Source organism: Eschrichtius robustus, chromosome 12 (genome assembly GCF_028021215.1).
Source record: "Eschrichtius robustus isolate mEscRob2 chromosome 12, mEscRob2.pri, whole genome shotgun sequence".
Lineage (NCBI taxonomy): Eukaryota > Metazoa > Chordata > Mammalia > Artiodactyla > Eschrichtiidae > Eschrichtius > Eschrichtius robustus.
In genome coordinates, this window is record NC_090835.1 from 83,001,573 (window position 1) to 83,028,556 (window position 26,984).

The 26,984-nt window shown below is 42.9% G+C and overlaps 1 protein-coding gene across 1 annotated transcript in view; it reads right to left on the minus strand.

The window, feature by feature from the left end:
* The window catches only part of PKHD1 (PKHD1 ciliary IPT domain containing fibrocystin/polyductin), a 432,444-nt gene that overhangs the window by 391,667 nt on the left and 13,793 nt on the right, over window positions 1-26,984 (minus strand). Inside the window, exons 8-22 of the mRNA XM_068558204.1 lie at window positions 25,091-25,169; window positions 22,861-22,935; window positions 21,808-21,872; window positions 20,483-20,522; window positions 19,557-19,627; window positions 18,093-18,194; window positions 17,197-17,292; window positions 13,844-13,985; window positions 11,752-11,866; window positions 10,478-10,756; window positions 9,295-9,384; window positions 8,979-9,069; window positions 3,320-3,462; window positions 1,863-1,993; window positions 924-1,099 (exon numbers count right to left, since the gene is read on the minus strand). Of these exons, the coding sequence (XP_068414305.1) occupies window positions 924-1,099; window positions 1,863-1,993; window positions 3,320-3,462; window positions 8,979-9,069; window positions 9,295-9,384; window positions 10,478-10,756; window positions 11,752-11,866; window positions 13,844-13,985; window positions 17,197-17,292; window positions 18,093-18,194; window positions 19,557-19,627; window positions 20,483-20,522; window positions 21,808-21,872; window positions 22,861-22,935; window positions 25,091-25,169 (1,695 nt within the window). The remainder of the gene's footprint in view (window positions 1-923; window positions 1,100-1,862; window positions 1,994-3,319; window positions 3,463-8,978; window positions 9,070-9,294; window positions 9,385-10,477; window positions 10,757-11,751; window positions 11,867-13,843; window positions 13,986-17,196; window positions 17,293-18,092; window positions 18,195-19,556; window positions 19,628-20,482; window positions 20,523-21,807; window positions 21,873-22,860; window positions 22,936-25,090; window positions 25,170-26,984) is intronic.

Consider the following 26,984-nt stretch of genomic DNA (forward strand, 5'->3'; position numbering starts at 1 on the left):
AACAGAGAAGCTACAAGAAGCAGGGAAGCCGAGGCCCAGAGTCACAAGGGATTTGACAGAAAAGAGAGAGGGAACAAAGTTGGAAGCCTGGAGGGCCTGCGAGCAAACCACACCATCTGTCTGGGCTTCTGTCCCCAGGGTGTGTGTCACACGTGGCCTCAGGAGAACCCCTGATGAGCACCTTGCCCTTAAGACAAGCAAAGCCAGGTGACAGCACTGCACCCAAGAGAGGTCAAGGGACTCTGTGCAGAGAGGGGCCAGGCCTGAGCTCTGAGTGATGTGTGAGGGGAACCAGATGGGGAGAAGGAAAGACGAGGTTGTTCTCATGTGGATGTGGTGACCCTCCAACTCCCACCGAGTCAGTCCTAAGGGCTGTAAATCAGACTTGTGGCCCATTTACAGGGCCAGATATTACTGTGTTCCTTACAGCACTTTGTATGACAGATATTCACAGATGGAGAGGTGGAGAAATCCTGCTGGCCTAACAACAGTAATGATAATAGTACTAATAATTGATTACACTTATTGAGCACTTACTAGTCAGGACCCATGATGAGTGCTTTACACTATACTTCAGTTATTCTTCATAGTAATCCAATGGGGTAGGGCCCTCATTAAGCCCATTTTATGGATGAGAAAACAAAGGCCCCTCAGCAAGAAATTGGTAAGATTGGGGTAAGATCACAGACACCCAAAGCAAGAGCAAGCATTGGAATAAATAGGGGGGGAAAAAAGGAACTAGTTAGAGAGATATAGGGCCCAAGGACACAGAATTCCAATTCCATCTTCTCTCCAGGATCGAGGCAGGAAAGATGGAGAATCATATGTTCTCTCACCATTAACAGAAAAGCAGCCCCTCCAGAAAAGTTCGAAGACGGCATTTGATGGACAGGCCCATGGAGGAAAGTGGATTTGACAATCACCTGTTAGGTTTGTGTCTGCAATAATAATCTCATCCACATAGAACACGCCCATCTCCGGAGACAAAGGGAGGAGATCAACCTGATGAACCAGCACTGGGGAGTTCTCGGGAGGTAGCTGGAGATGCGTGGAGCGAAGCACACACATCTTCCAGAGGTCGGTGCAGGCGAACTGCCAGCTGAAAACAAGTGCAGAGCAGAAACAGGCCTCCTGTGAGCACCGCAGTTCTCTCTCCTGAGAGCCCCCGTTCTCCAACCTGGGCCTGAGGACCATGCAGCCAGGAGACCCAATCCATCGTGGCTGCCGCGGTACAAGCATCCCATCCAAGATGGGCTCAGCTTGGCTGGGATGCAACACGAGTGAATCACGTTTAAGTCCACCATCCATTCATAACAATGTCAGCAGTACTTTCAAACTACAACATGATTATGTGTCTTAAGCAGATCACCTGTTAGGCTCTACTGCCAGGGAAAATTAATACTCTGGACATTTCCAGACTCATTTAAGTTTAAAAACACTTACAAAACCCTTAAGAGATGTGGAAAGAGAGCTGAATCAATAGATCAGGATGCTGAATTATATTCCAGCCTCTTTGTTCACTCGCTGAATGAATTTTGGTGAATCACAAATTCTCCGGGCCCCAATTTTTCTCATCTGTAACATCAAGGAATGTTCCCTAAAATCTCTTCCAAATATGGTGGTCTATGATTCTATCCCTGTGAGAAATGTCAGACTCCTTCTGGGGAGTATTAGATTCGTAACAACTAACTGCTCTTAAATCAAACTTCTTTGCCAAATAAAATGTGTTCAGAGCTGAAGTTATTAGTATCCAAGTCCCCAATATCAGAGACAGTTAGTACCTCCCGTGGGCCACTGTCCCCAGGAAAGCTAATCATCCCAGCTGGCAGAATTCCCACCACACGTGCCCGCAGATGAGCTACCTGCTAGGGCTGGCCCCCGCGAGACTCCAGTCACAGGTGACGTTCTTCTTAACGGTGTTTTGAAAGCCAATTGTGAAGGACACTGTCACCGTCAGGATCGTATTCATGTGGCCTTTGTATGCAAGGCACAGCTAGAGACACCAAACAAGTCCTTCAGCTCTGTCACTAAGAAGCAGCAATTCAAGCAATGTTTATCAAGGACAATCCACTCCCTAGAACCTGCCTTGTGCCCAGAGAGACAGCCAGCCTGCTCCTGCCCTCCTGGAGCTTACCGGTCTAGCTGGAGAGACAAATAGTTTAGAGCAAATTGTTATTCATCCAACAGAGAGTTATTCAATGCCTAACACTGTGCGTGGCCATGAGGATTTTAGAGCATCTCAATTATCAATAGAAACCCCCTGTTGTGACCCAGATACCTGTGCAACCTTGAGCAAGTCACTGTACCTCTCTGAACCTCACTCCTTAACCCTAATTCACCAGCATCCTTGGCTTCTAACTCTGAGTTAAGTAAAATTATATGGCAGGATTTTTCAACTGCGGTGTTACTGACGTTTGGGACTAGATAATGCTTTTCTGTGAGGGGGACTGCCCAGTGCATTGTAGGACGTTTAGCAACATTCCTAGAACCTACCTGCTGGATGCTACAAACACTGCCCCAGTTTTGGTGACCAAAAACGTCTCCACGCACTGCCAATTCTCCCCATGGGGCAAAATCCCCACCACCCAGCGCTGGAAGCCTGTGCTGTAGAGGAAAGGCTGGAAGTCAGGCAGTGCCCTGTCCTGAACCATTTAGTCCTGGCTCCCACTGCCATTCAACTAGGAAAGGACTTGAAACCACTACCATGAGTTCAGCCACCCCAAGAAGGTTCACTCTGGTTCCCAAAGGGCAAGTAAGCTGCACTTTTTTATGAAGGACAGCAGAGCTACTGACACAAAGATATAAGGGGTATTGAAGGAATGTGTCAGTCCATCCATCAATAACAATAACTATGATAAATAATAAAAACTATCCTTAAATGAGTCCTAATCACTGCCCAAGCACTTTACTGGATTATCTCATATACTCTTCACCTAAATCCTGAAAGGCAAACCTCATTATTACCCATTTCACAGATGAGTAAACTAAAGTAAGACATGGAGGGCATGCAGGGTATAGAGTCAGAATTCAAAACCAGAGTCTGACTGTAGAATTGGCGCTCATACCTGAAGAGCAAAGAAAATACTACAGCGTAGAAAAACTTCTATAGGTCTCAGCTAATACAAAGGCATTTCCATGCAGCAACTAGCTAATGGGAGGACCAGAGGTGTCTGTTCACACCTGAAACCTGGCACCTCAGCCCGAAAAGCCCTGCGAGGCACAGCAATCACTCTCTTGTGCTTCTCCAGGCTCAACCCCAGAGAATAATTCCAATCCCTCCCTACCCACCTCGCCTGCAAGCACGAAGGCTGCTACTTACATGTGTGTACTGATCTAGCCGGTTGCCCTTCTGGGCAGCCGGGGGTGTCAGGACAAGGTGTCGAGGCTGATGGAAGCTGAACCTCCCACAGAAGGGCTCTGTCCCACTGGTGAGGTGCCCATCAGAGCTGGAACTTTCTAGGCCTGAATGCATTTCGAACAAAATAGGAAGATGGGTGTAAATGTTAAATAGAGTTTCCCAACATGTCTGCAGGGAATGGGTTATGGGTTCGCCATGACATTGACCCCTCAGCCCTTGAGCGAGCTGGGCAGGGCTCAAAGTGGTCGGCCCACCCCCCAGCTTGAAGGCTCCAGATATGAGAAACCCATTGTGTCTGCCCTACAGCATCGAAAATCTGTTACCCTTTTCTATGTATACCATGACACAGAAAAACTATTGAGAAGCAAGGAGGTAAAGAGTGTTGACTGTAACTTAGTTCACCTTAGTATTTTTAAAACATACCCTCACATTTTTAGAATTTGTTAGATTACTGTCTTATGTATAATTCCTTTACTTGAGATGCAATTTGAATTAAACAAGATTTGCACTGTTTTGCTGTTTCCCTGCTATGTCTGTTGCCCGCTTCCCACTGTACGGCGTGAGACACAGTTCCTCATTCCAGCTCCCCAGCACCCTTGGTTTCTAACTCTGCTCCACCTGACAGCTCGGGAGGGATGCCTTTTCTTTCTCTGATTCCCACACCAAACAGCTCCCTCCCAAGCACTCAGGGTCCGAATCCAGTTTCCATATTTTCATTTGACTCTTAACAGAGTCACCTGGGAGAGGAAATGAAGATTGTTCCCCTTTGACAGAAAAAAAAGAAGAGTAAGAGAGCCTCCCATCAAGCCTCTTAGATAGCCTCAACCACCAGAGGGCAGACAACAGAAGCAAGAAAAACTAAAATCCTGCAGCCTGTGGACCAAAAACCACAGTTACAGAAAGATAGAGAAGATGAAAAGGCAGAGGGCTATGTACCAGATGAAGGAACAAGAAAAAACCCCAGAAAAACAACTAAATGAAGTGGAGATAGGCAACCTTCCAGAAAAAGAATTCAGAATAATGATAGTGAAGATGATCCAGGACCTCGGAATAAGAATGGAGGCAAAGATTGAGAAGATACAAGAAATGATTAACAAAGACCTAGAAGAATTAAAGAACAAACAAACAGAGATGACCAATACAATAACTGAAATGAAAACTACACTAGAAGGAATCAATAGCAGAATAACTGAGGCAGAAGAACGGATAAGTGACCTGGAAGACAGAATGGTGGAATTCACTGCTGCGGAACAGACTAAAGAAAAAAGAATGAAAAGAAATGAAGACAGCCTAAGAGACCTCTGGGACAACATTAAACGCAACAACATTCGCATTATAGGGGTCCCAGAATGAGAAGAGAGAGAGAAAGGACCAGAGAAAATATTTGAAGAGATTATAGTCGAAAACTTCCCTAACATGGGAAAGGAAATAGCCACCCAAGTCCAGGAAGCGCAGAGAGTCCCATACAGAATAAACCCAAGGAGAAACACGCCGAGACACATAGTAATCAAAGTGGCAAAAATTAAAGACAAAGAAAAATTATTGAAAGCAGCAAGGGAAAAACGACAAATAACATACAAGGGAACTCCCATAAGGTTAACAGCTGATTTCTCAGCAGAAACTCTGCAAGCCAGAAGGGAGTGGCATGATATACTTAAAGTGATGAAAGGGAAGAACCTACAACCAAGATTACTCTACCCGGCAAGGATCTCATTTAGATTTGATGGAGAAATCAAAAGCTTTACAGACAAGCAAAAGCTACGAGAATTCAGCACCACCAAACCAGCTCTACAACAAATGCTAAAGGAACTTCTCTAAGTGGGAAACACAAGAGAAGAAAAGGACCTACAAAAACAAACCCAAAACAATTAAGAAAATGGTCATAGGAACATACATATCGATAATTACCTTAAACGTGAATGGATTAAATGCCCCAACCAAAAGACATAGACTGGCTGAATGGATACAAAAACAAGACCCATATATATGCTGTCTACAAGAGACCCACTTTAGACCTAGGGACACATACAGACTGAAAGTGAGGGGATGGAAAAAGATATTCCATGCAAATGGAAATCAAAAGAAAGCTGGAGTAGCTATACTCATATCAGATAAAATAGACTTTAAAATAAAGAATGTTACAAGAGACAAGGAAGGACACTACATAATGATCCAGGGATCAATCCAAGAAGAAGATATAACAATTATAAATATATATGCACCCAACATAGGAGCACCTCAATACATAAGGCAACTGCTAACAGCTATAAAAGAGGAAATCGAAAGTAACACAATAATAGTGGGGGACTTTAACACTTCACTTACACCAATGGACAGGTCATCCAAAATGAAAATAAATAAGGAAACAGAAGCTTTAAATGACACAATAGACCAGATAGATTTAATTGATATTTATAGGACATTCCATCCAAAACCAGCAGATTACACTTTCTTCTCAAGTGCGCACGGAACATTCTCCAGGATAGATCACATCTTGGGTCACAAATCAAGCCTCAGTAAATTTAAGAAAATTGAAATCATATCAAGCATCTTTTCTGACCACAACGCTATGAGATTAGAAATGAATTACAGGGAAAAAAACGTAAAAAAGACAAACACATGGAGGCTAAACAATACGTTACTAAATAACCAAGAGATCACTGAAGAAATCAAAGAGGAAATCAAAAAATACCTAGAGACAAATGACAATGAAAACACGATGACCCAAAACCTATGGGATGCAGCAAAAGCAGTTCTAAGAGGGAAGTTTATAGCTATACAAGCCTACCTAAAGAAACAAGAAAAATCTCAAGTAAACAATCTAACCTTACACCTAAAGAAACTAGAGAAAGAAGAACAAACAAAACCGAAAGGTAGCAGAAGGAAAGAAATCATAAAGATCAGAGCAGAAATAAATGAAATAGAAACAAAGAAAACAATAGCAAAGATCAATAAAACTAAAAGTTGGTTCTTTGAGAAGATAAACAAAATTGATAAGCCATTAGCCAGACTCATCAAGAAAAAGAGGGAGAGGACTCAAATCAATAAAATCAGAAATGAAAAAGGAGAAGTTACAACAGACACCGCAGAAATACAAAGCATCCTAAGAGACTACTACAAGCAACTTTATGCCAATAAAATGGACAACCTGGAAGAAATGGACAAATTCTTAGAAAGGTATAACCTTCCAAGACCGAATCAGGAAGAAATAGAAAATATGAACAGACCAATCACAAGTAATGAAATTGAAACTGTGATTAAAAATCTTCCAACAAACAAAAGTCCAGGACAAGATGGCTTCACAGGTGAATTCTATCAAACATTTAGAGAAGAGCTAACACCCATCCTTCTCAAACTCTTCCAAAGAATTGCAGAGGAAGGAACACTCCCAAACTCATTCTATGAGGCCACCATCACCCTGATACCAAAACCAGACAGAGACACTACAAAAAAAGAAAATTACAGACCAATATCACTGATGAATATAGATGCAAAAATCCTCAACAAAATACTAGCAAACAGAATCCAACAACACATTAAAAGGATCATACACCACGATCAAGTGGGATTTATCCCAGGGATGCAAGGATTCTTCAATATACGCAAATCAATCAATGTGATACACCATATTAACAAATTGAAGAAGAAAAACCATATGATCATCTCAATAGATGCAGAAAAAGCTTTTGACAAAATTCAACACCCATTTCTGATAAAAACTCTCCAGAAAGTGGGCATAGAGGGAACCTACCTCAACATAATAAAGGCCATATATGACAAACCCACAGCAAACATCATTCTCAATGGTGAAAAACTGAAAGCATTTCCTCTAAGATCAGGAACGAGACAAGGATGTCCACTCTCACCACTATTATTCAACATAGTTCTGGAAGTCCTAGCCACGGCAATCAGAGAAGAAAAAGAAATAAAAGGAATACAAATTGGAAAAGAAGAAGTAAAACTGTCACTGTTTGCGGATGACATGATACTATACATAGAGAATCCTAAAACTGCCACCAGAAAACTGCTAGAGCTAATTAATGAATATGGTAAAGTTGCAGGATACAAAATTAATGCACAGAAATCTCTTGCATTCCTATACACTAATGATGAAAAATCTGAAAGAGAAATTATGGAAACACTCCCATTTACCATTGCAACAAAAAGAATAAAATACCTAGGAATAAACCTACCTAGGGAGACAAAAGACCTGTATGCAGAAAACTATAAGACACTGATGAAAGAAATTAAAGATGATACCAACAGATGGAGAGATATGCCATGTTCTTGGATTGGAAGAATCAACATTGTGAAAATGAGTATACTACCCAAAGCAATCTACAGATTCAATGCAATCCCTATCAAATTACCAATGGCATTTTTTACGGAGCTAGAACAAATCATCTTAAAATTTGTATGGAGACACAAAAGACCCCGAATAGCCAAAGCAGTCTTGAGGCAAAACAATGGAGCTGGAGGAATCAGACTCCCTGACTTCAGACTATACTACAAAGCTACAGTAATCAAGACAATATGGTACTGGCACAAAAACAGAAACATAGATCAATGGAACAAGATAGAAAGCCCAGAGATTAACCCACGCACCTATGGTCAACTAATCTATGACAAAGGAGGCAAAGATATACAATGGAGAAAAGACAGTCTCTTCAATAAGTGGTTCTGGGAAAACTGGACAGCTACATGTAAAAGAATGAAATTAGAATACTCCCTAACACCATACACGAAAATAAACTCTACCCTATTATAGCACTCTTCTCTCTAAAGCATAATTGTCTGTAAGTTAATTTGTGGGTTCCCTGCTAGACAGCAAATTCTGGGGGAACTGAGACCAATCTTTAAGGTCGTATCCTCAGCACCGATTTCTAGCAGGAGCTCAATGATATATAAGAAATGATAATATGAGTGAGTGGTTTCTGATAGCTACAATCTCCTTTGGTCACTGGACTGGCGATGAAAGATGTTCTCAGATAACTATTCAAGGAACATGCCGAAATAGCCTTTGTTCTTCTGCCTGCATTTAGTAATAGTCTTTGGATATAGGTACCATGAGTATACACCTAATGAATCAGATTACCATATTTTTTAAAGGGAAAAGATGAAAACAAAACTTCCATTTTTATGGTCAGAGAAACCCAGACTATTATTCTCAGCTTGGTTCTCAGGAATAAAACAGAAGATCCTCTGCCTCCTCATCTGAGCTCTTCAAATTAATCTAAGGTCTGATTGTCCCAAAGCATTACTAATTGTATAGCAACATCATTTATATCACAAAATTGGAAATGACATACATATCCCATCACAGAGTGATGGTTAAATAAACTATGACACTCAAACGGTGAACCCATGCAGCCTTTGATAATGGTGTTTACAAGATAATCTGAAGTTAAAAGGCAAGACATAAAATTACATAAGCAGTATGACTGCCATCAAGACATAAAATTACATAAGCAGTATGACTGCCATCATGTAAAATATGTCAAATATACAAATAAAATATAGAAGGAGATACTACAGAATCTGAAAAAAAAAAGAAGAGAAAGAAAGAAAGAAGACAAGGAGGAAAAAAGAGGGTCGGAATTTGTCAAACCAGAGATCATACCTTGTTCGAATCCCAGCCGGAGTAGGATGTTCGCTGAAAGGGGTTCCAGTTTGCATTTAACTGCAAGTAACTCCTCAAGGGCTGTTTGAATCTGTTAAAAAGAAAAACAGGGAATTCCCTGGAGGTCTAGTGGTTAGGACTCAGCACTCTCACAGCCGAGGGCCCAGGTTCGATCCCTGATGGGGGAACTAAGATCCCACAAGCCACACAGTGTGGCCAAAAAAAGAAAGAAAGAAAAACAACCAGGAATTCCTACCATGGGCAGAAAGACCACCTTTACTTCCCCCACCTCTGCTTAAGTGAAGAAGGTTCCCACCTGATGGGCCGTGGCATTTGCAGGGATTGGTTGGCTAGAGACATTGTCCCAGGTAAGGAAGAAGTTCCCTGTGCCAGACACCATCAGCATCTGAAAAGTCAAGAGGGACGGGATTAAAGAACATGTGCTCATTGAACCAGGGAGACAACCTAGAAACACAGGACACACCTCCCTGGCTTGCTATTTCCTTTTTATTACAATTTCAATTTTTAAACTCACTATCTTCTAGAACTATCTGGAGAACACAAGTGTCATCATGTAATGAAAACTTTTCTTGGAAGAATATACATGTCTATCTCCCCATTGATGCCTGCCCCCCTCCTTCTCTTTAGAATGTGACACCTAAATGTCACCACTGAAGGGCCCACTCTCAGTCCTTCTCACCGAGCTCCCTCCCAGGGGTGGCCTGGGAGGGAGAAGCAGCCCCATGCGTGTCACACCCTCTCAGAGGCTGATTCAGCCTCTGCTTTGCTTCCACTGCATTCCCTGCTGGGCACATCACACTCTTGTAATGGGGTGACACCTATCATCTTATATTACTTGTTTTCTCCTTTGCTCTGTGGTTCTTTATCTGCATGTTTTACTATTACACCGTAAGCTTTAAGAGGCACAGTCCATATTGAGTCATCCTTGTACACCAAAAAGTGGACAACAAAAAGTACACTAAACACAACACGGTAAATCAACTATATTTCAATTAAAAAAAAGAAAGCACACCAAACTTGTTCAACCAAAATATGGGGCACAACCAAGAGACCCAAAGGCCCTGACCCTTACAAAGCAGACTTAGAAAACACACTATACAGGGAAATAGGACCCGAATGGGTCAAAAAGCTATGAAATCTCGTATGTGTACGCTCACAGGCATGCATACATGGGTGTGGGTGTTAGGATGACCTTATCTCCTCTCTGGGGAATATGTTTCCAAAGGAAGATTTACCAGGAACTTAAATGCCTGAAACTAAGTCCATAAATCAGGGCATCTCAACAACAAGACTTTGCATTTTTTGTCAAGTCCTCTCAAGCCTATTGGATGGATATCCTATCTCTTTGGCAGCAGAGTTATCACCACGGCTCAAGTCTCCTGGCTCCCAGCCAGCGATCCTTCCACTAGGCGGGACTATATTCCTTGCAGAGTTCACCCCCTGAACCTAACCCCATGGGACAGAGAAGACACGGAGACCTGGATTTCCGGAAGTCTCTGGGCCCGGGCTTGGATCTGATGCTTCTCCCGGAGGTACGTGCTGACCACCTCGGGATTCAGCCAGGTGTTATGGATCTGGACACCAATTCTCAGCCCGCTGCTGGGGGCTCTCCCTCGATGCTCTGCTTCCAGGTAGTACCTAGCTCCCCCGAGCAGCTCCAGCTTGGGGCTCTTCTGTTGCCAGGTCTCTTCACTCCCATTCTGCTCCCAGGAGTCAAACCAGTCAGCAGTGCCCACTGTGATGGAGGCCACTTTCACCTGCACCCCAAGCAACACATCAGGACCAGCACTATGAAGCTTCTGGGTCTCTCTTTTTCAAACAGCAAGTGTCTAAACAGCTACTTAACAGGGATTTGGGGGCTGGTCTGCCTTTTCCAACAAGTTAGGACCTGTGCCTGTGTATGTTTCTCCAGCCGTTCTTCTCTCTCTCTTTCTCAATTACATAGTATTCAGATGAGGCTGGATGGTCCATGTTCAGAGCTGAAACAGATAACCTGAAACCCTAGCTTTACATGATGCTGTGGGTAAAGTTGTATGAAGTCCTCTGAGAAACCTAAATGTTACTTGACTGCATCAAAATCTATGATGTTTCTCTAGCCAACTACCAAAGCAATTTCATAGAAGTATATTCATCATTTGAGATGAAATACTGTGTTTCTTTGTCAATGGCACTAGTTAATTTTGGCTGTTTGTTAAAACACTTTTTCTTATCCTTCAAAGCTGATCAGAAATTTCCTGCATAAAACTAACTACATCCCTACCCAGAATTAGTGGTAAAGATGCAAGTTTTGGAGTCAGACAAATCTTGGTTTGAATTCTTAATATGCCTCTTATTATCCCAGTGGCCCTGGACTGGCCATACAATCCTTCTAAGCCTCATTGCCCTTATCTGGAAAACAGAGATAAAGAGACATAGCTCACAAGATGCTGTGAAGGTTAGAAACAAGGTGTATAACAGCTGTAGCATAATGCCCAGCTTACAGTAAGACCTCAATAAACATGCCAACACATTCAGCCAAGCCCTTTTTCAACAATTAAAATCATGTCAATTATATCTCAATTTTTTAAAAAAACTTTAATAAAAAAATAAACCTCACACACACAAAAAAACAAAACGTTAAAAATCTCTGGTTGCTTAATGGCATGTTACAACTATCAGTAGAACATGAGAGCTTTCATTGTGATTTTTTGGTTTTTTTTCAGGAGTTAAGGACTGGGGACCAGAAGAAGGAAAACGAGATGGAGGTGTATACCTTGGTCCTCGGGTCCTCCGACTGACTGAAATACAGGGAAGCCTGGTTGTCAGCCTGGATCCAGAAAGTGTAATTATTTGTCTCTGGGGCCACAAAGAACCCACTGAGCCGCGCTCTGGAAAGCAGAGGAACACAGAGAAAGAAGTGAGGGCAACCAAGTCCGGAATCACCGACCCAAAAAATGGTGCCCTTGGACCTTGTTTGTCTTTATGGTAATGAGGAGGAAACACCTGACTCTTGTGTCATGTATTTGGCCAAAGCCCTCTGGATGCAGCTTTTCCTGTGGTGCTTGCCTGGCTCAGTATCTCAGCCCATCTCTTTGCACTGGCACAACTCCCTGAGCAGTCCTGTTGTCTTTGGGAAAGTCGTAGTCGCAGCGTAGGTTTGCCTGGAGGCTTAGCTGAGATCACTCACCTAACACAGCCAGTGCAGAGCCTGGTGCATGGTAGGAACTCAATCAATAGTAAATATTATTCTCATTATTACAAGTAAAGAGAGATCACCAATCAGAGTTTGCGCTGATTTGGTCTAGATACCAAGAATACCAAGAATCTTTTCTGTTAATAGTTTTGAAAGTAACTATGTAAAGGTCCATCGTTATCATAATTTTTCAATCAATAAATATTTCAGTTTTTTCATTTAAAAATTTTGAATTTTATAGAAACGAATGGCAGAAAGAATGGAAAGAGTTACTGTCTGGTTTGTGGCTCCTCGAAATGGCAATTAGAGAGACATACCCTACAGGTCATACCAGACAGTCCAAATGTTCTTTTGTCTTTTGAGGTGGCCTGACTCTCCTTGACACTCCTGCACACACTGAATATAGCTGAAAGGTTTTCCTTTGAACATTACTGATGAGCCTCAAAAACTATGACAAAGACGCAGTACTAGGTGCCACAAAATATATATATATATATATATATATATATATATATATATATATATAGCCACTTTAAAACCATGTATACTGGTGGTTAGATATCTAATTAGTATGGCTTCCAAGACAACAGAAACTCTACTCTGTTCAGATTTCCTTCCCTACTTGGTTTTTTCAATGTCTGAAATTCCCTGAACAGAGAACAAAGCCTTCCATTTCATAACTGAATTGAAGTTTTAAATAGCCAAGGGACTTCTCTGGCAGTCCAGTGGTTAAGACTCCGTGCTTCCACTGCAGGGGGGCACGGGTTCAGTCCCTGACTGGGGAACTAAGATCCCTCATACGTGCGGCACGGCCAAAAAGAAAAAAAGAAAGAAAGAAAAAGTTCAATAAAATGGCCAAATCCTTGAAAGAGGTCACAGGTTGGCTGGAATTCACACTCAGGAGTCATGACCAACCTCTTTGAGAAGAGTTTCAAAAGGAGAAGAGATCCATCACACCTAAAGGATTCAGTCACCTGAATCCACACCTTAGAGCACACTGTGTCTCCACAATTCTCTAACTTTCTATATTTTTAAGCCCACATTAAAATCTGAGAAATTTTGGCCACATCCTTGAAGGGATTAAAAAGACAAAACTAAACTAATCAGGAAAAACTTTATCACACTGCAGTCACCACTATAGAAAACAATGTCTCCAGAGCCCACTGGAGTTTCCCCTGCTATTATACCAGCCATCTGGTTGACCTTTGGCACTGGATAATTGTTCCCACAGAACTGTTGGCTGCCCAGCCTCTGCTCCCTCATATGCCCAAAGGGCAAATTCTCGAGTCTTTCTTTAGTATCGTCCAGATATTAGTTTCACCTCTTAACCATGTTCCTGCGGCAAGTTTTGCCCTGCTCTCTACCAAGCTTCCTAGACTACCCGGCTCAATGTTCTGATGAATAGTCCTCCCCAAAACAGATTTCAAACTAAGCTGTAGAAAATATAAATTTTACCTATTGATCAAGATTTAGTGTGTACCCATAAAGGGCCTGTGGTCCACAAGCATAACCAACACCAGCTGAGAACAGCGGTCAAACTCTGTTGCTGTTGAATTAGTAGATATTTTAAATTTTCCCCTGGAAATCTCATTGCTTACTTACCTGTCTCCTAGCCTTACCTAGGCCAGTAGAGACACTTGTGATATGGACCCCCACTTTTCCTACAACATACCTGAAAGTTTGCCCTTCCTTTGACCAAAATCCAAACGGAGAGCTGGCATTAGGGACAATCTGCCATCTGTACCCAGGGGTGGCTTCTGTCAGGTCAAAGCCCTCAGCCGCGTCTCCAACTTCAAAGAGAAGCCCTCGATTGCCTGTAAGACACGTAAGCCTCATAAACATCAGGGGACATTTCTCCCCCAAGCAGGGGAACTGCTTTACTACAGATTACAGAGTGAAGATGATCCAGGAACTATCTAGAAGGTGAGTCAACTGAGACACAGATGGAGTAGCCATGTGAGATGTTCTATAGATAATACAAATGTTCTAGAAAGTGGAAACTACTGCTTGATGTAGGATTTAAGCTCTTGGAAAGAGAGACTTGACAAGGAGCGGTAAGGGGAAATATTCTCAGAGGACCAGAAAAGACGAAGGAGCTCTTTTTAATGGGAGTGTCTGGATACGAGAAAATGTAAAAGAGCAAATGAAAGCTCGTGAAGCCAGGACTGGACTTCAGTCTCTTTTAATGTTCAGTTCAGCTTGGGAATTCTATCCCCTAAAACCCTGGGTCCCAGAAATTTGGCAATCCTTAAATTTTTCACAGGTCATGGCCTCAATTTGTAGCCATGGAGCAAATCACGTGACAGGCTGCTATTACATAACATTCTAAATGATGTCGTACTTATTCATTTGTGTTTTATATTAAACAAACCCTGAGACCAAAGGCCTATGTGTGATCAATATTGGCTACTAATTGGGGTGAGGGTAAAAGCTCTGGAATCACACATGGGTGCGTTCAGAGTCCAGCTCTGCCACTTAGTCGATGTGTAGCTTTGAGCAAATTGCTTCATGCCTTCGTTTTCTCCTTCATCAAAGTGGGGCCAATAGTAAACAGAGATACTGCACTAAAGACTAAGGGAGCTGAGTTATATGTCAATTATATCACAGTAAAGCTGGGGAGAGAAATAAAGTCAGTTTGACAATTCTGGGGGGAAAAAGACTAAGGGAGTTTAAAATATATACACAAAGAGCCTGAAATATAGTAAGTACTCAATAAAGGATAGCTAGGGTAGTTATTATTATTTTAAACTACTGTTATTCCTTGTTAAATCCTAAGAAGGGAAAACAGATAAAGAATGAGCATAAACATAAGAGCATATTTTAACATACTATTTGAGGTTTCTTAACCTCAGCAGTATTGATATTTGGGGCTGGGTAACTCCGTTGTGAGGGCTGTCCTGTGCATTGAAGGATGTTTAGCAGCACTTCCAGCCTCTACCCACTAGAGGGCAGTAGCACCACCATCCCAGGTGTAAGGACCAAACATTGACAAGTGCCCCCTGCAGGCCATTGAGAACCACTGCAGTACATGATGATCTTTTGTCCTGTTACAGAACACAAGTCCGTGTGCCCAACACAGTGAGGCCAAACAATACCAAAACTTCGGAGTCTGGAGTAGAGGAAGGTTTATTGCAGGGCCATGCAAGGAGAGGGGTGGCTCATGCCTTAAAAAAAAAAAAAACCCAAACTCCCCGAAAGCCTTCAGCAAAGCCCTTTTATAGGAAAGGTGAGGAAGGGGCGCGGTTATTTGTTGCAAACTACTTGGTGTCAGATCCTTTGTTCTTGAAGTCAGGTCACGGTCAAGTAACGATGTTCCTGTACACCTCTACCAAACAAATGTTATTCTTTGTTCTGACAAGAAAGGGCAAGGTCCCAAGGCTCAACCTTCTCCCTCCGAGGTCCAAGCCCGGGCTAGGAGGAGGGGGCCCTTTGGCGGGCTGGTTACCCTGCCCGGAAGGGTTCGTCCAGCACCCAGCCCGGCTGCCGAGGCAGCTCTCAGCTGGCGGCACCCTCAGGGCCAGGTCCCCAGACCCCGCCCAGCCATCACCACTGAGGGAGCCAGACGCCCAGGACCCAGACGGCCCTCAGGCTCCTAAGGCTGCCCAAACGGGGGCCGGGGTCCCTCAGACTGGGACCCCTGGAGACTGCCACTGTCATTAGGTCACAGAGGTGGGGAGAGGGGAGAGGTTCGCTGCCGCCTCAAGGCCTGGGCCCGGCCAGCGCGCGGCCGAGGCGAGGGCTCTGGAGCCCTGCCGGACACAGCCCTCAGCCTGCCCCGGGGCCCCCCAGCTCACCCACCGGCCCAAGGCCACAGGGCCTGGAGGACCCCAGGGAGAAGGCCGAGATCCGCCTCTCACCGCGCTCTGCCCCACGGACCACCACGAGACCCGCCGCTCACACAGCCAGACCTCTCACTGCCTCGCACTAAAGGTCTCGCACGAAGGGTCTCGCGATAATGCTCGCCTGCTAACAGCTGCGCGCCCGCCCCGCCCCATCACACTTCCATGGAAGGAATTTCAAAAGCGCTTCAGAATCAACCATCAAGAAAAGCTGTGTTCAGGAAATTCCTCTACCGCAATGCCAGTAGCTAGAGCAGGCGCCCTCATTCCTGACTCTGGAAACGCTTTCTCTCCATCACTTGCTTCATACAGTAGTTTTGTTTCCTTGGATGGGAGCTTTCCCTGAGTAAAAACCGCAGATCGGGAACCTGGAGAATTCCCAGCTAAAGCTTTGCATGTGTTTTCACACCTGAATGGCCTTTCTTTAGAAAGGTTTCTCCCCTGATGAGATTCAGATGAGCTCCCTGCCTGTGGATTAACAGTGAAGACAGCCCTTGCGGGGCACATAGGGCTCCCAACTGGCAGCCTGTGATTCAGGCTGCCCAACACGCCAACTGCCCTTCGTCCTTAACTAAGCCTGAGCTCCTGTTCTAACGCTTTCCAGAAGAGTGCTCCCGCGGTGCACTTGCAATCTGCAGCCGTGGAGTAGAAGGTTTAAACAAACACAGAAGGCCAGGTGGAACCTGTCCCCTTGCCCCCTCCATTTCTGCCCACTTCAGGGGTAACCTAGTGGCCCCATCACAATACATCTCTACTTTTCAGAGTAGCAGACAGTGCCCACAGGGGAGAAGAAACAACACTTAAATGCACCCCATTGCACCCCACCCTCCGCCTCGTCTAAAGCTGTCCTATGAACATAGAAGACATGGTCTGAAGCTCTGTCTTCTTAAATAGCGGGCAGGAGGGCAACTGACCCAGAGGATGGAGGGGCGGCTCAGGGGTTTCCACCAGTCACTATAGCAACATCTTGATGGCAGCTAGGCTTCCTGGATCATGGTTTCCACTGAACCGCATTGGTCATTCTGCTGGCTGGGGCTAGGAGTGCAGGGTGTTGCCAAGCATCTGAGTAAAGCTAAGAGCCTCTCTGAAATGAAAGCTCTGACTCAGGACCCAGGGCTCACTGAGCAGCCAGTCAAACAGCTGAGACTGACCACATATCATAGACCAGCCATGGAGACTTCCTTACCTGCCTGAGGAGCAGAGAGTCTTGCACCTTTACCTGGAGCTCTGGTGGTGCACTCAATCCTCCTGGGAGACACGTGTCTAATATCACACAGGATGCCTGAGGGGAACAGTTAAATTAGATACAGATGTTAATATCAATGGAGATACAGATGTGGCAGGACAGGGGACCACACTGAGGTAGACAGGCTCCTGTTCCAAGGCAAAGGGCCAGAAGTGGAGAGTAGAGAGAAAGTTGTCACCTCAATGGAAGGAGGCAAGAAAGGGGGAGTGCAGAGCAGTGGAACACGGGGCTGCTCAGAATAATCAGGAAGAAAATGCCTTGCCATGTCGTTCACTGGAGATAAATTGAGCTGGGGAGAGGAACTGACAGGAGAGTGTGAGGACATTTTCCTGCATCCTTGGTGTCACCAACTAGAGGAGCATCCCACTAGGCAGAACAAAAGGTTCTAGACATGTTCTCCACAAAAGGGTTTGCTAAGGGGGTATTCCAGAAGAATCTGCATAGCAAAAGCCTGCCCATTCTTACTTATTCAGACAGAGCTACGGGGAGGGAGAGGGGTCGCCTTTTAGAAGGAGTAGACCTTTGTGAAGACGCAGCTGTGCTTTTCCTTCTCTTCCCTCCCAAGATGGGGACACCTGAGGGACTTGCCCATGAGTTGTGAGTGTGTCTGAAGCAGGACACCCTATTTCTGTTACATGTTTGCCAAGCTGCAGGACCAAAGCACCCCCCAACCCCTGCAGCCTCAAACACAGGTCAAAGATCTCAGAACAGGGTCCCATGATGAGTCGGAAGAGGCAAATATTGCTTCCCCCCATCCTCTCCAGGCCGTAAGAGATACATAATCTCCTATGGCATTTAAATCTATGAACTCTTCTCAGCCATTTCAACTTAGTTACCTGCAATGGTAACCTGGGCAGGATTGTCAAAGAAGCCCCCTGTAATTGTGATGTCTGTTCTTCCCCCAAGGCTCCCAGTTTCTGGAAACACAGATAGTATTTCTGCAAGAGGGAAAAAAAATAAGCTTCCAAATATAAACCAGGATGTGAGCCAGATAATAATATAATCATAGACGCTATCCATAATTTATTTCTTACTTTAACTTTCTAAGACCAGCAACAGTTGTAATTTTTTTCTAGTAATAGTCATTTAAAAGTGCATATAATAAGAAAAGAATTCACATATAACAATATGGATAATAATATATATTATACAGGATCAATATTTGAAAGGAATGGGAAATGCAGTCACTCATGCTATCAGCAAAAGTCCCTGCGTACCATGATGCTTTCTTAGGAACTCTGTCTCCTGACCTCAAGTCCCTGCGTACCATGATGCTTTCTTAGGAAATCTGTCTCCTGACCACTGTTTACATATCACAGAACAGTAGGTTATACTTTATGGAGGAATCAAATCTGGATGCACCAGGCAAGGTCTCAATTTACCCATATGAGTCTGCAATTCGCTCTAAGCAAAAGAATGAGTTACACTGTCATATGCCACAAATCCCCAAGAATTTAACTTTTTCTGATCCTTCCCCCTCCTATGATCAAACTCTGAGAGTTCTAAGTTTCGTCTCCGCAAGGGGAATGAGTAGTCGTGTTCTCTGATAAACTGAAGGTACAAAGAGGCTAATTATGAATGGTTACCACTTCAAAATAAAACCAAGGGTCAAAATTCAGCTTTGACAGAGGTAGGCTACCTAGAGAGTGAATGGCATTGGCCCCATGACTTAGGAAATTTCTTGCACTTTTGGCAAAGGTAGACTCTGCTGCCTCTGGAATCTGAACTAACCTCACAGACATTTTTTAAGTGGTTCTGGGACTGTATTCAAGCTGAGAATCTAGCACTCACATTTAGTAGCCAGCTTTCTACTACTGGACTGAGTTCACGATTTCATGCAAGTTTCCAGTTTTCAGATTTTTTTTGTATGAAGATTTACTCATCAGATAGGAATACACAAACTTAGCATCTGTATCAGCAAGTCATAAATTGTTGAATGAATGCTCAGAGATGAGACGTTAAAATAACTGCAAAGATGTGCTTTAGATTTTTCAGTGCCATCTCTCTTCTGTTACTTTTTTAGAACATAAAACAAAGATGACTCCCCTTTCTTTTATTGTCTATATCCCTAGACTTTGTATAAAAATCTATGATCAAGCCTCTTTTAATATAGCAACGAAAGTGGACACTCACACAAGCAACCTATTCTCATACAAAACCAAAGGGCTATCCATGACTTCAGGGACAGCTTCAGGTGTTAATGGTCATAGAGAAATGGCTAGAAAGAAGGGACGGAGGGTTCAAGATCCAGGGCCGAGTGAGGGGAGGGGTGAGAAATACACAATGAAGGGAAATGGTACCTGAATACGTCTGGTACAAGAAAAGGTCCTGCTTAGCACTGACCAGCCATGCATCCTTGTGTACCATTGACCTTCAAAAAGACAAAATTGTGTTTTGGATGAAAACTGCATCTGGGATTACATTTTTTAAATTGATTGCCTGAAAGGAAGATCACTAACTTTAGTGATCTTTAAAGCTGTTCAGATACCAGCTCCCTTTGATGACTAGAGAATATGAATGGGGCAAAGTTTGTTTTCTGATCTAGAAAATTATATGGGAATAATAATACTTACTTTACAGAGTGTGACTAGCGTTAAATGGAATAATGAATGTGAAAGGACCTGGTATGGAGCTGGCCTGTGGAAGATACTCAATAGATATTAGTTTTAGTCCTTCCTAAAAGAGAGACAGCGACAGAGAGAGACAAAGAGCAAATCTCTCTACTTTAGGCTGTGTCACTATCTTCACAATGAAATTAATATCAGCTAGACAATGCCCTTTTCAGGAAAACACTGACAAAGTACATAGTGTCAGAGCATGAGGTAAGGCAAGCAGAAATCCAGAATCCTAATTGATCTCTCCAAAGCGCTATGAAATTTGGACGCTTTCCATCTTGAAGAAGGCATTTCCTGGAATGATACAAAGCATTTTATGGAACTGTACTGTTTTAAATTTCCAGTATTATGAAATTATTTAAGAAGCAATTCCCCAAATTCTGTACCATTATCACACTGAAACATTTACATTGCTTCAGGATGAGTGCATAGGACACAATTATATTCACCCAGGTAAAAAAAAAAAATCAAGTGGGTATGTGGGGTTTTATTACACTACTCTATTTGGGTACATTTAAAATTTTCCATTATAAAAGGTTAAAGAAGCTAAGCAAGACAAAAGAGTAGATAGTGTAAGATACAGATAAATTTGCTTCCTCCCAGTTACTTACTTTCCTTTGTTAAATACTGAGAAACTAACATTCTGGGAGCCTGTAACAAAAAGAAACAGACATTAATACAGGAACCTGCACAAACTGCCTGGACCAGGTCACTGCTACCATAAACCCAAGGACTCTGGCGATCACCAAGGTACCACCCACACCTTAATTTCTTTAACAGTGCCCAAAATAAACACGTTCCAGACTCACACCATCAGCGATGGTGACTTCTAACCATAAAAGGGTAAAATGTAGAAGCACAGAGCAGGTAAGAGCAGGCTTGGGGTTAGACCAAGCATGATAAATGCTGCTCCACTGGTTACTAGGTTCAACTTTCTCACCTGTAAAGTAAAAACAATTCCACCAGCCTCCAGGTTTATACATGAGGATTAATTTAGTTTGTATTTAAGTTGCTTCATGTAGTGTCTCTCAGGGAGTTCTCAGCAAATGGCAGTTATTACTATCATCCTCAGGAGAACCAATTCTTTTTTTTTTTTCATCTTTATTAGAGTATAATTGTTTTACAATGTTGTGTTAGTTTCTGCTGTATAACAAAGTGAATCAGCTATATGTATACATATATCCCCGTATCCCCTCCCACTTGAGCCTCCCTCCCACCCTCCCTATCCCACCCCTCTAGGTGGTCACAAAGCACTGAGCTGATCTCCCTGTGCTATGCAGCTGCTTCCCACTAGCTATTTATTTTACATTTGGTAGTGTATATATGTCAATGCTACTCTCTCACTTTGTCCCAGCTTCCGCTTCACCCCTGTGTCCTCAAGTCCGTTCTCTACGTCTGTGTCTTTATTCCTGCCCTGCCACTAGGTTTACCAGTACCGTCTTTTTTAGATTACATATACATGCGTTAGCATACGGTATTTGTTTTTCTCTTTCTAACTTACTTCACTCTGTATAACAGACTCTAGGTCCATCCAACTCACTAAAAATAACTCAATTTCGTCCATTTTTATGGCTGAGTAGTATTCCATTGTATATATGTGCCACATCTTCTTTATCCATTCGTCTGTTGATGGGCATTTAGGTTGCTTCCATGTCCTGGCTATTGTAAATAGTTCTGCAATGAACATTGTGGTACCTGACTCTTTTTGAATTATGGTTTTCTCAGGGTATATGCCTAGTAGTGGGATTGCTGGGTCATATGGTAGTTCTATTTTTAGTTTTTTAAGGAACCTCCATACTGTTCTTCATAGTGGCTGTACCAATTTACACTCCCACCAACAGTGCAGGAGGGTTCCCTTTTAGGAGAACCAATTCTTGAAATCGTTTTTTTCCAACACAGAGAAAGACTTTAAAATTCTGTTACTTCTCAAACAGACCAATGTAGTTGCCTTCCACACGGCACTGCAGAGTCCCAAGACCGTGGTCTTCCTGAATAGGATAGCTAGGGAAAGAACCGAAAAAGGTAAGAGGTAAGAATTACCAGACAATTCAGTTCAGAAGCTCTGGCTCTTTAGCCAGGAAAGAAAATAAATAAATTAAATAAAATAAAACAAAACTGTAACTAGAGTTATCATCAATACATATGCTACCAGTCAAACACACAAAATTTTGCCTACTCCTAATCTCCATTGGGTCCTTTCTTTCCAAAATCTATTTTATACAAGGACAGCAAGATCCTTATCCCCCCCAAAAAAAATCTATTAGCAAATGTGAACTGAAACAGGACAATTCTGAGCAATCAAATGTAAGAAACCAGGAAGAAACCATATTATAGAATTTGGCTCTACTAAACGCTCGTCCTAAAAGCTAAGCCATAGGGTATAGAAGGTTAATCCACTCAGTCCAGAGGGAAGTGAAAATCCAACAAAATGTTGGTTATCTGAACTACAAGCACATAGACACTCATTTTCTAAATTTTCCTTGTAATAAATAAATAACTGAATATTGAAAAGTTAGTTGTTTTCTCTCTGGCTAGTCGTTACAGTATAGTGGTTAAGAGGATGAACTTTGGAGGCTAGTTAGTGGGCCCAGGTTGAAACCCGAGCTCTGCCACTTGCTCTTTGTGAGACATTGGACAAGTCACTTAACCTCTCTGTGCCTTGGTTTCCTCATCTGTAAAGTGAGACTAATAACCGTATGTACTCACAAGGTTATTATCTGCCTTAAATGTGAAACCGTTAGTGCAGTAAGCACTTAGTAAGTATCAGATATTTGTTTTCAAGAAAGCTTTCAGAACCCACTTCAAGTTGCATTGTGAATCAATTACTGTGTCTTTTCTAGGAAGTCTAAAGATGAGGCAGTCAACAGTTATGGGTGATTTATATTAAAAATAGATGTGTGTGTGTGTGTGTTTATGTGTGTGCGTGTGTGTGTGTTATGCCCATGTGGGAGAACCTAAAAGCATACATGTTGGCAAGAAAGGCACTCACCGGCATCCTGTCTGTCTGTTTACAAGAGAACAAGGAGTGACCCATTTGTCTCCCTGAGCTTCCAACATCAATGGGCTGGATACAAAATAGAAACAACAGACACAAGTCAAGAGTGAATGCTCTCAACAAACATTCTTGGAAAAACCCAGAGGAAACACTGTTATGAACATTCATCTCTGAACTTATGGGGCATTAATGCAAGTGACTGGGGACTGTCCCCCAAGGAGGTGCTAAATCAGACCCTCAGCCCAAGAGCAGGGTGCATAACACTGGTCTGTGGCCCACACTTTCACACCACAGAGGGAGCACTGCCCCTTTCCTGAAAAATCTTCATCATCTCCTCCTTGGCTATACTGGGTTCACACAGAGCCATGGAGGAGTTTGTGTCTTTGTTCCCCCTTGCAAAGGCTGTATCCCAGACCAAGGCTGTGATGGGACCAAGTACTGAATATGGCATATCGTCAAGGATGTACTTGGGGCTTCAGTCCTCCACAGGAAGAGTAATTTCCATTCAAGACAAGTTGATTAGAGTAAGTCCCCTACATACAAACGAGTTCCTTTCCAAGAGCGCATCCGTAAATCCAATTTGTTCTTAAATCCAACAAAGTTAGCCTAGGTACCCAACTAACACAATCAGCTGTATAGTACTGTACTATAATACTTTTATAATACTTATCACACAAATAATACATAAAAAACAAACACAAAAAATAAAGAAAATGTTTTTAATCTTACAGTACAGTACCTTGAAAAGTACAGTAGTCCAGTACAACAGCTGTCATACAGGGGCTGGCATCGAGTTAACAGGCAAGAAGAGTTACTGACTGGAGGAAGGAGAGGAGGTGGGAGATGGTAGAGCTGAAGGATTGTCAGCAATAGGAGACGGAGGGCAAGCTGCAAGTTCACTCATGCCTGACGTTGATGGCACAGGTTCTGGTTCCTTGCTGGAACCAGATGCACGTTCGCATCTTTGAAAGTTCACAACTTGAAGGTTCATATGTAGGGGATTTACTGTATTATTTTATTTTTTTTTTGGCTTCACCATGTGGCTTACAGGATTTTAGTTCCCCAACCAGGGATCCAACCAGGGCCACAGCAGTGGAAGTGCTGAGTCCTAACAACTGGACCACTGGGGAATTCCCTGGCCATTATTTTATGCCAGAAATGTAGATCCTGAAAGTTTGTCAAATCACGTTCTTTTCAACTAGAACAGAATCAAAGGTTTGGAGCAGAACATGAGGATCCCCCCATTCTGTCCAAGGGGTGGAGGAAATATTAGACACAGAATGTAGCATCTCTCAACAGAGCATCTAATGAAGTTGTGGTCCTTCTACCCTATAAATCCTCACTATAATTGCTTCATACGTTGAGTAACCGCAGTTCCTTCCCACAAACACCTCAACTTCAACACTTTCCATCCTGTCCTCCCCTTTCCCTGGCAAGGATGATTTACTAGTACCACTTTGCACTTTAAAAGTCTCCAATGAAAAAAGTCATGTTGGCATCCTAATCATTCCCAGAAAACATTAAAAACTCAATGGCTTTCACAAATAACATATGATGTCACTCATATGTGGAATCTAAAATATGACACAAGTGAACTTATCTACGAAACAGAAACAGACTCACAGACATAAAGAACAGACTTGTGGTTGTCAAAGGGGAGGAGAGGTGGGAGAGGGAAGGATTGGGAGTTTGGGATTAGCAGAATCACTTTGCTGTACAGCAGAAATTAACACAATATTGTAAATCAACTATACTTCAATAAAATAAATCTTAAAAATAACTCAATGGCTTTCAGTACCTCTTCCACATTTTCCTCTGATCACACCAACAGAAATTCTATATACACAAATGTATAACAAACAAGGATGTTATAGTGGTCTTTTGAGTTCACACATTGTTATAAAGAATTTATTTCAGCCTGAGAAACAAGAGAGAGAAGGGGAAGAATCAAGAAAGAAAATCCACAGATGCAATTACAGTACAACTCACACTGCGCCCAGAGTGACTAGTTGTCAGTAAATAAATGGACCAACTTAATCGACCAGTCGCAATTACATTAACCAAGTTTGTTGAAGCCCAGCTCACGAGGGACCGTCAACTGCAAAGAGGAAAAGAGGAATTCCGTGCCAGCTGCTTACAATTTATTGTTATCGGGGAAGCTGGTCTCAGGAATCAATCCAGCATATCTGTAACTAGTTGAACACAGAAACAAGCACACGCTTACCTATGAACGTACTCGGCATCAAAATCAAAGGTTTCCGACCTTCCGGTGATAATCCAGCCATACACATGTATAAGGTTTCCTGTTTGAAAAACATTGTTTTCAATTAATCTACTTAGCTCACACTCTAAATATATAACGTAAACTGTATTTCTCTTTTGTTACCTCTACTCAAAATGGCCAAGCTGGTCATGACTCAGAATATTAATACATTTTTATAAACGGTACAACAGGAAAGGATCACCAAGTATAATCCATTCATCGATATTAAATATCAAATCGGCAAAAATAACGAATCATTGCCATTCTGGACTTATTCATGTATGTATGGAGCACAGAAGGAATATCAGGGCTTCTTCACAGTCCCAGGAAGGGAGGCAGGGAGGGGCCAATTTAAACACACTGCCTTGTTCCACTCTCTTGGCTGTGTGTAGACCATCCACCCACATGGGATTAAAAATGATATTCTTTGGGGGTGCTCCATGCTTCATGAGACTTTCCTCTGGACACATATGATAAGAGGAAGCTCGTATCACACGATCTGGATAGATATGCAAAGATACGAAACTTCTTTCCGTATCTCAGAGTACAAAAGATGAATGTCATGGATGAATCAGATGGAAGGAAGTCAGAAAGAAGGGCACGAGAGAGCAACAGAGTTATGGCTTAAAGGATGGGCCACCGCACATGCAGTTAATTCAACAAATATGCTCATGTTCAAAGATCAGGTAAAATGGGGATCCAAAGACCGTTGGCATCTGCCTTGTCCACTGATAAATGGATGACTTCCACTGCTGGGTCTCCTCTATGCAATGTGTAGGGATTCCCATTGGGTAGCAAGTTTTTCCTTGATACTCGCCTCTTTTGAGTTCATAAAAATGGGGGTGCAGGCATCAACAACCCCCTTTTACCAAGGGGAGCTCTCAGCATTACCCCCACCTTCTCTGCTCAGAGGATCTGGGAAAGAAATCTAGAGTAGCCCCTTCTCAGAAAGAGTTTGGGGCCCATACCTGATGCTACATGAGTTGCTTTCCTCCAGAGTTGAAAAACACCTAAATTCAGTTCTGCAGAAATGCATAAAGCAAGGTTTTAAGCAAACACACCAGAGCAAGTTAAAGTTCACCACACAACCCCACAACGTGGAAGTGCGTGCCTTCCAAGTAATTATGGAATTTAACCATCAAGGCTGTACTCTTCCAGCATCACAACACTGAGAGGTAAGAGAGGTGTTGGTTAATGAGGCAAAACCTCACAAATAGAAGAGAAGAGGGCATCTTTGGGGCTCATGAGGTCACTGAATTCAGAGGACTTTGGGTCTCTTCATGGCTACACTTCAGGCCACGAAAGAACATGAGCAAGAAGTAATGCTTCCCTACATACTGTGCATGTGTTTTATTAATAGGAAGTGACTTTTATCTGCAGTCATTGGATGACTGGCCCTAAAACAGTGGAAACCTTCCAGGAAGTATGGCAGACACTTGACAAGAGAGCGGGTAGAAAGAGAGGAAATTCAGTGACTTAGACAAAGGTTGTGGAACTGGCAGAAGCCCAGAGTCTGAAGGTCTCGGCTACTGTTGTCAGCTAGCAAAATAATTCTTCATTTTACTAGGGCTAACCGATGGATTTCCTGGCTTTGGCAGGCATGATTTCTACAACTGATGGGCACAATTTTACAAACGAATAACAGGTTATAGAAACTAGGAATTCCTGGGAGTTTTTGTTTTGTTTCTAAACAAAGAAGCCCAACAAACAGCAGCTGACAAATGGCTAAGCCAGACCGTGTGCTGGGCGGGGAGGGGGGATTCCGCGTCACAGTGGAGGACTGTTAACCACATATGGGAATTCAGCTGCTCACAAAACATCTCTCCTGTCTCTGCCACCTCCCCCATCTCCCTGT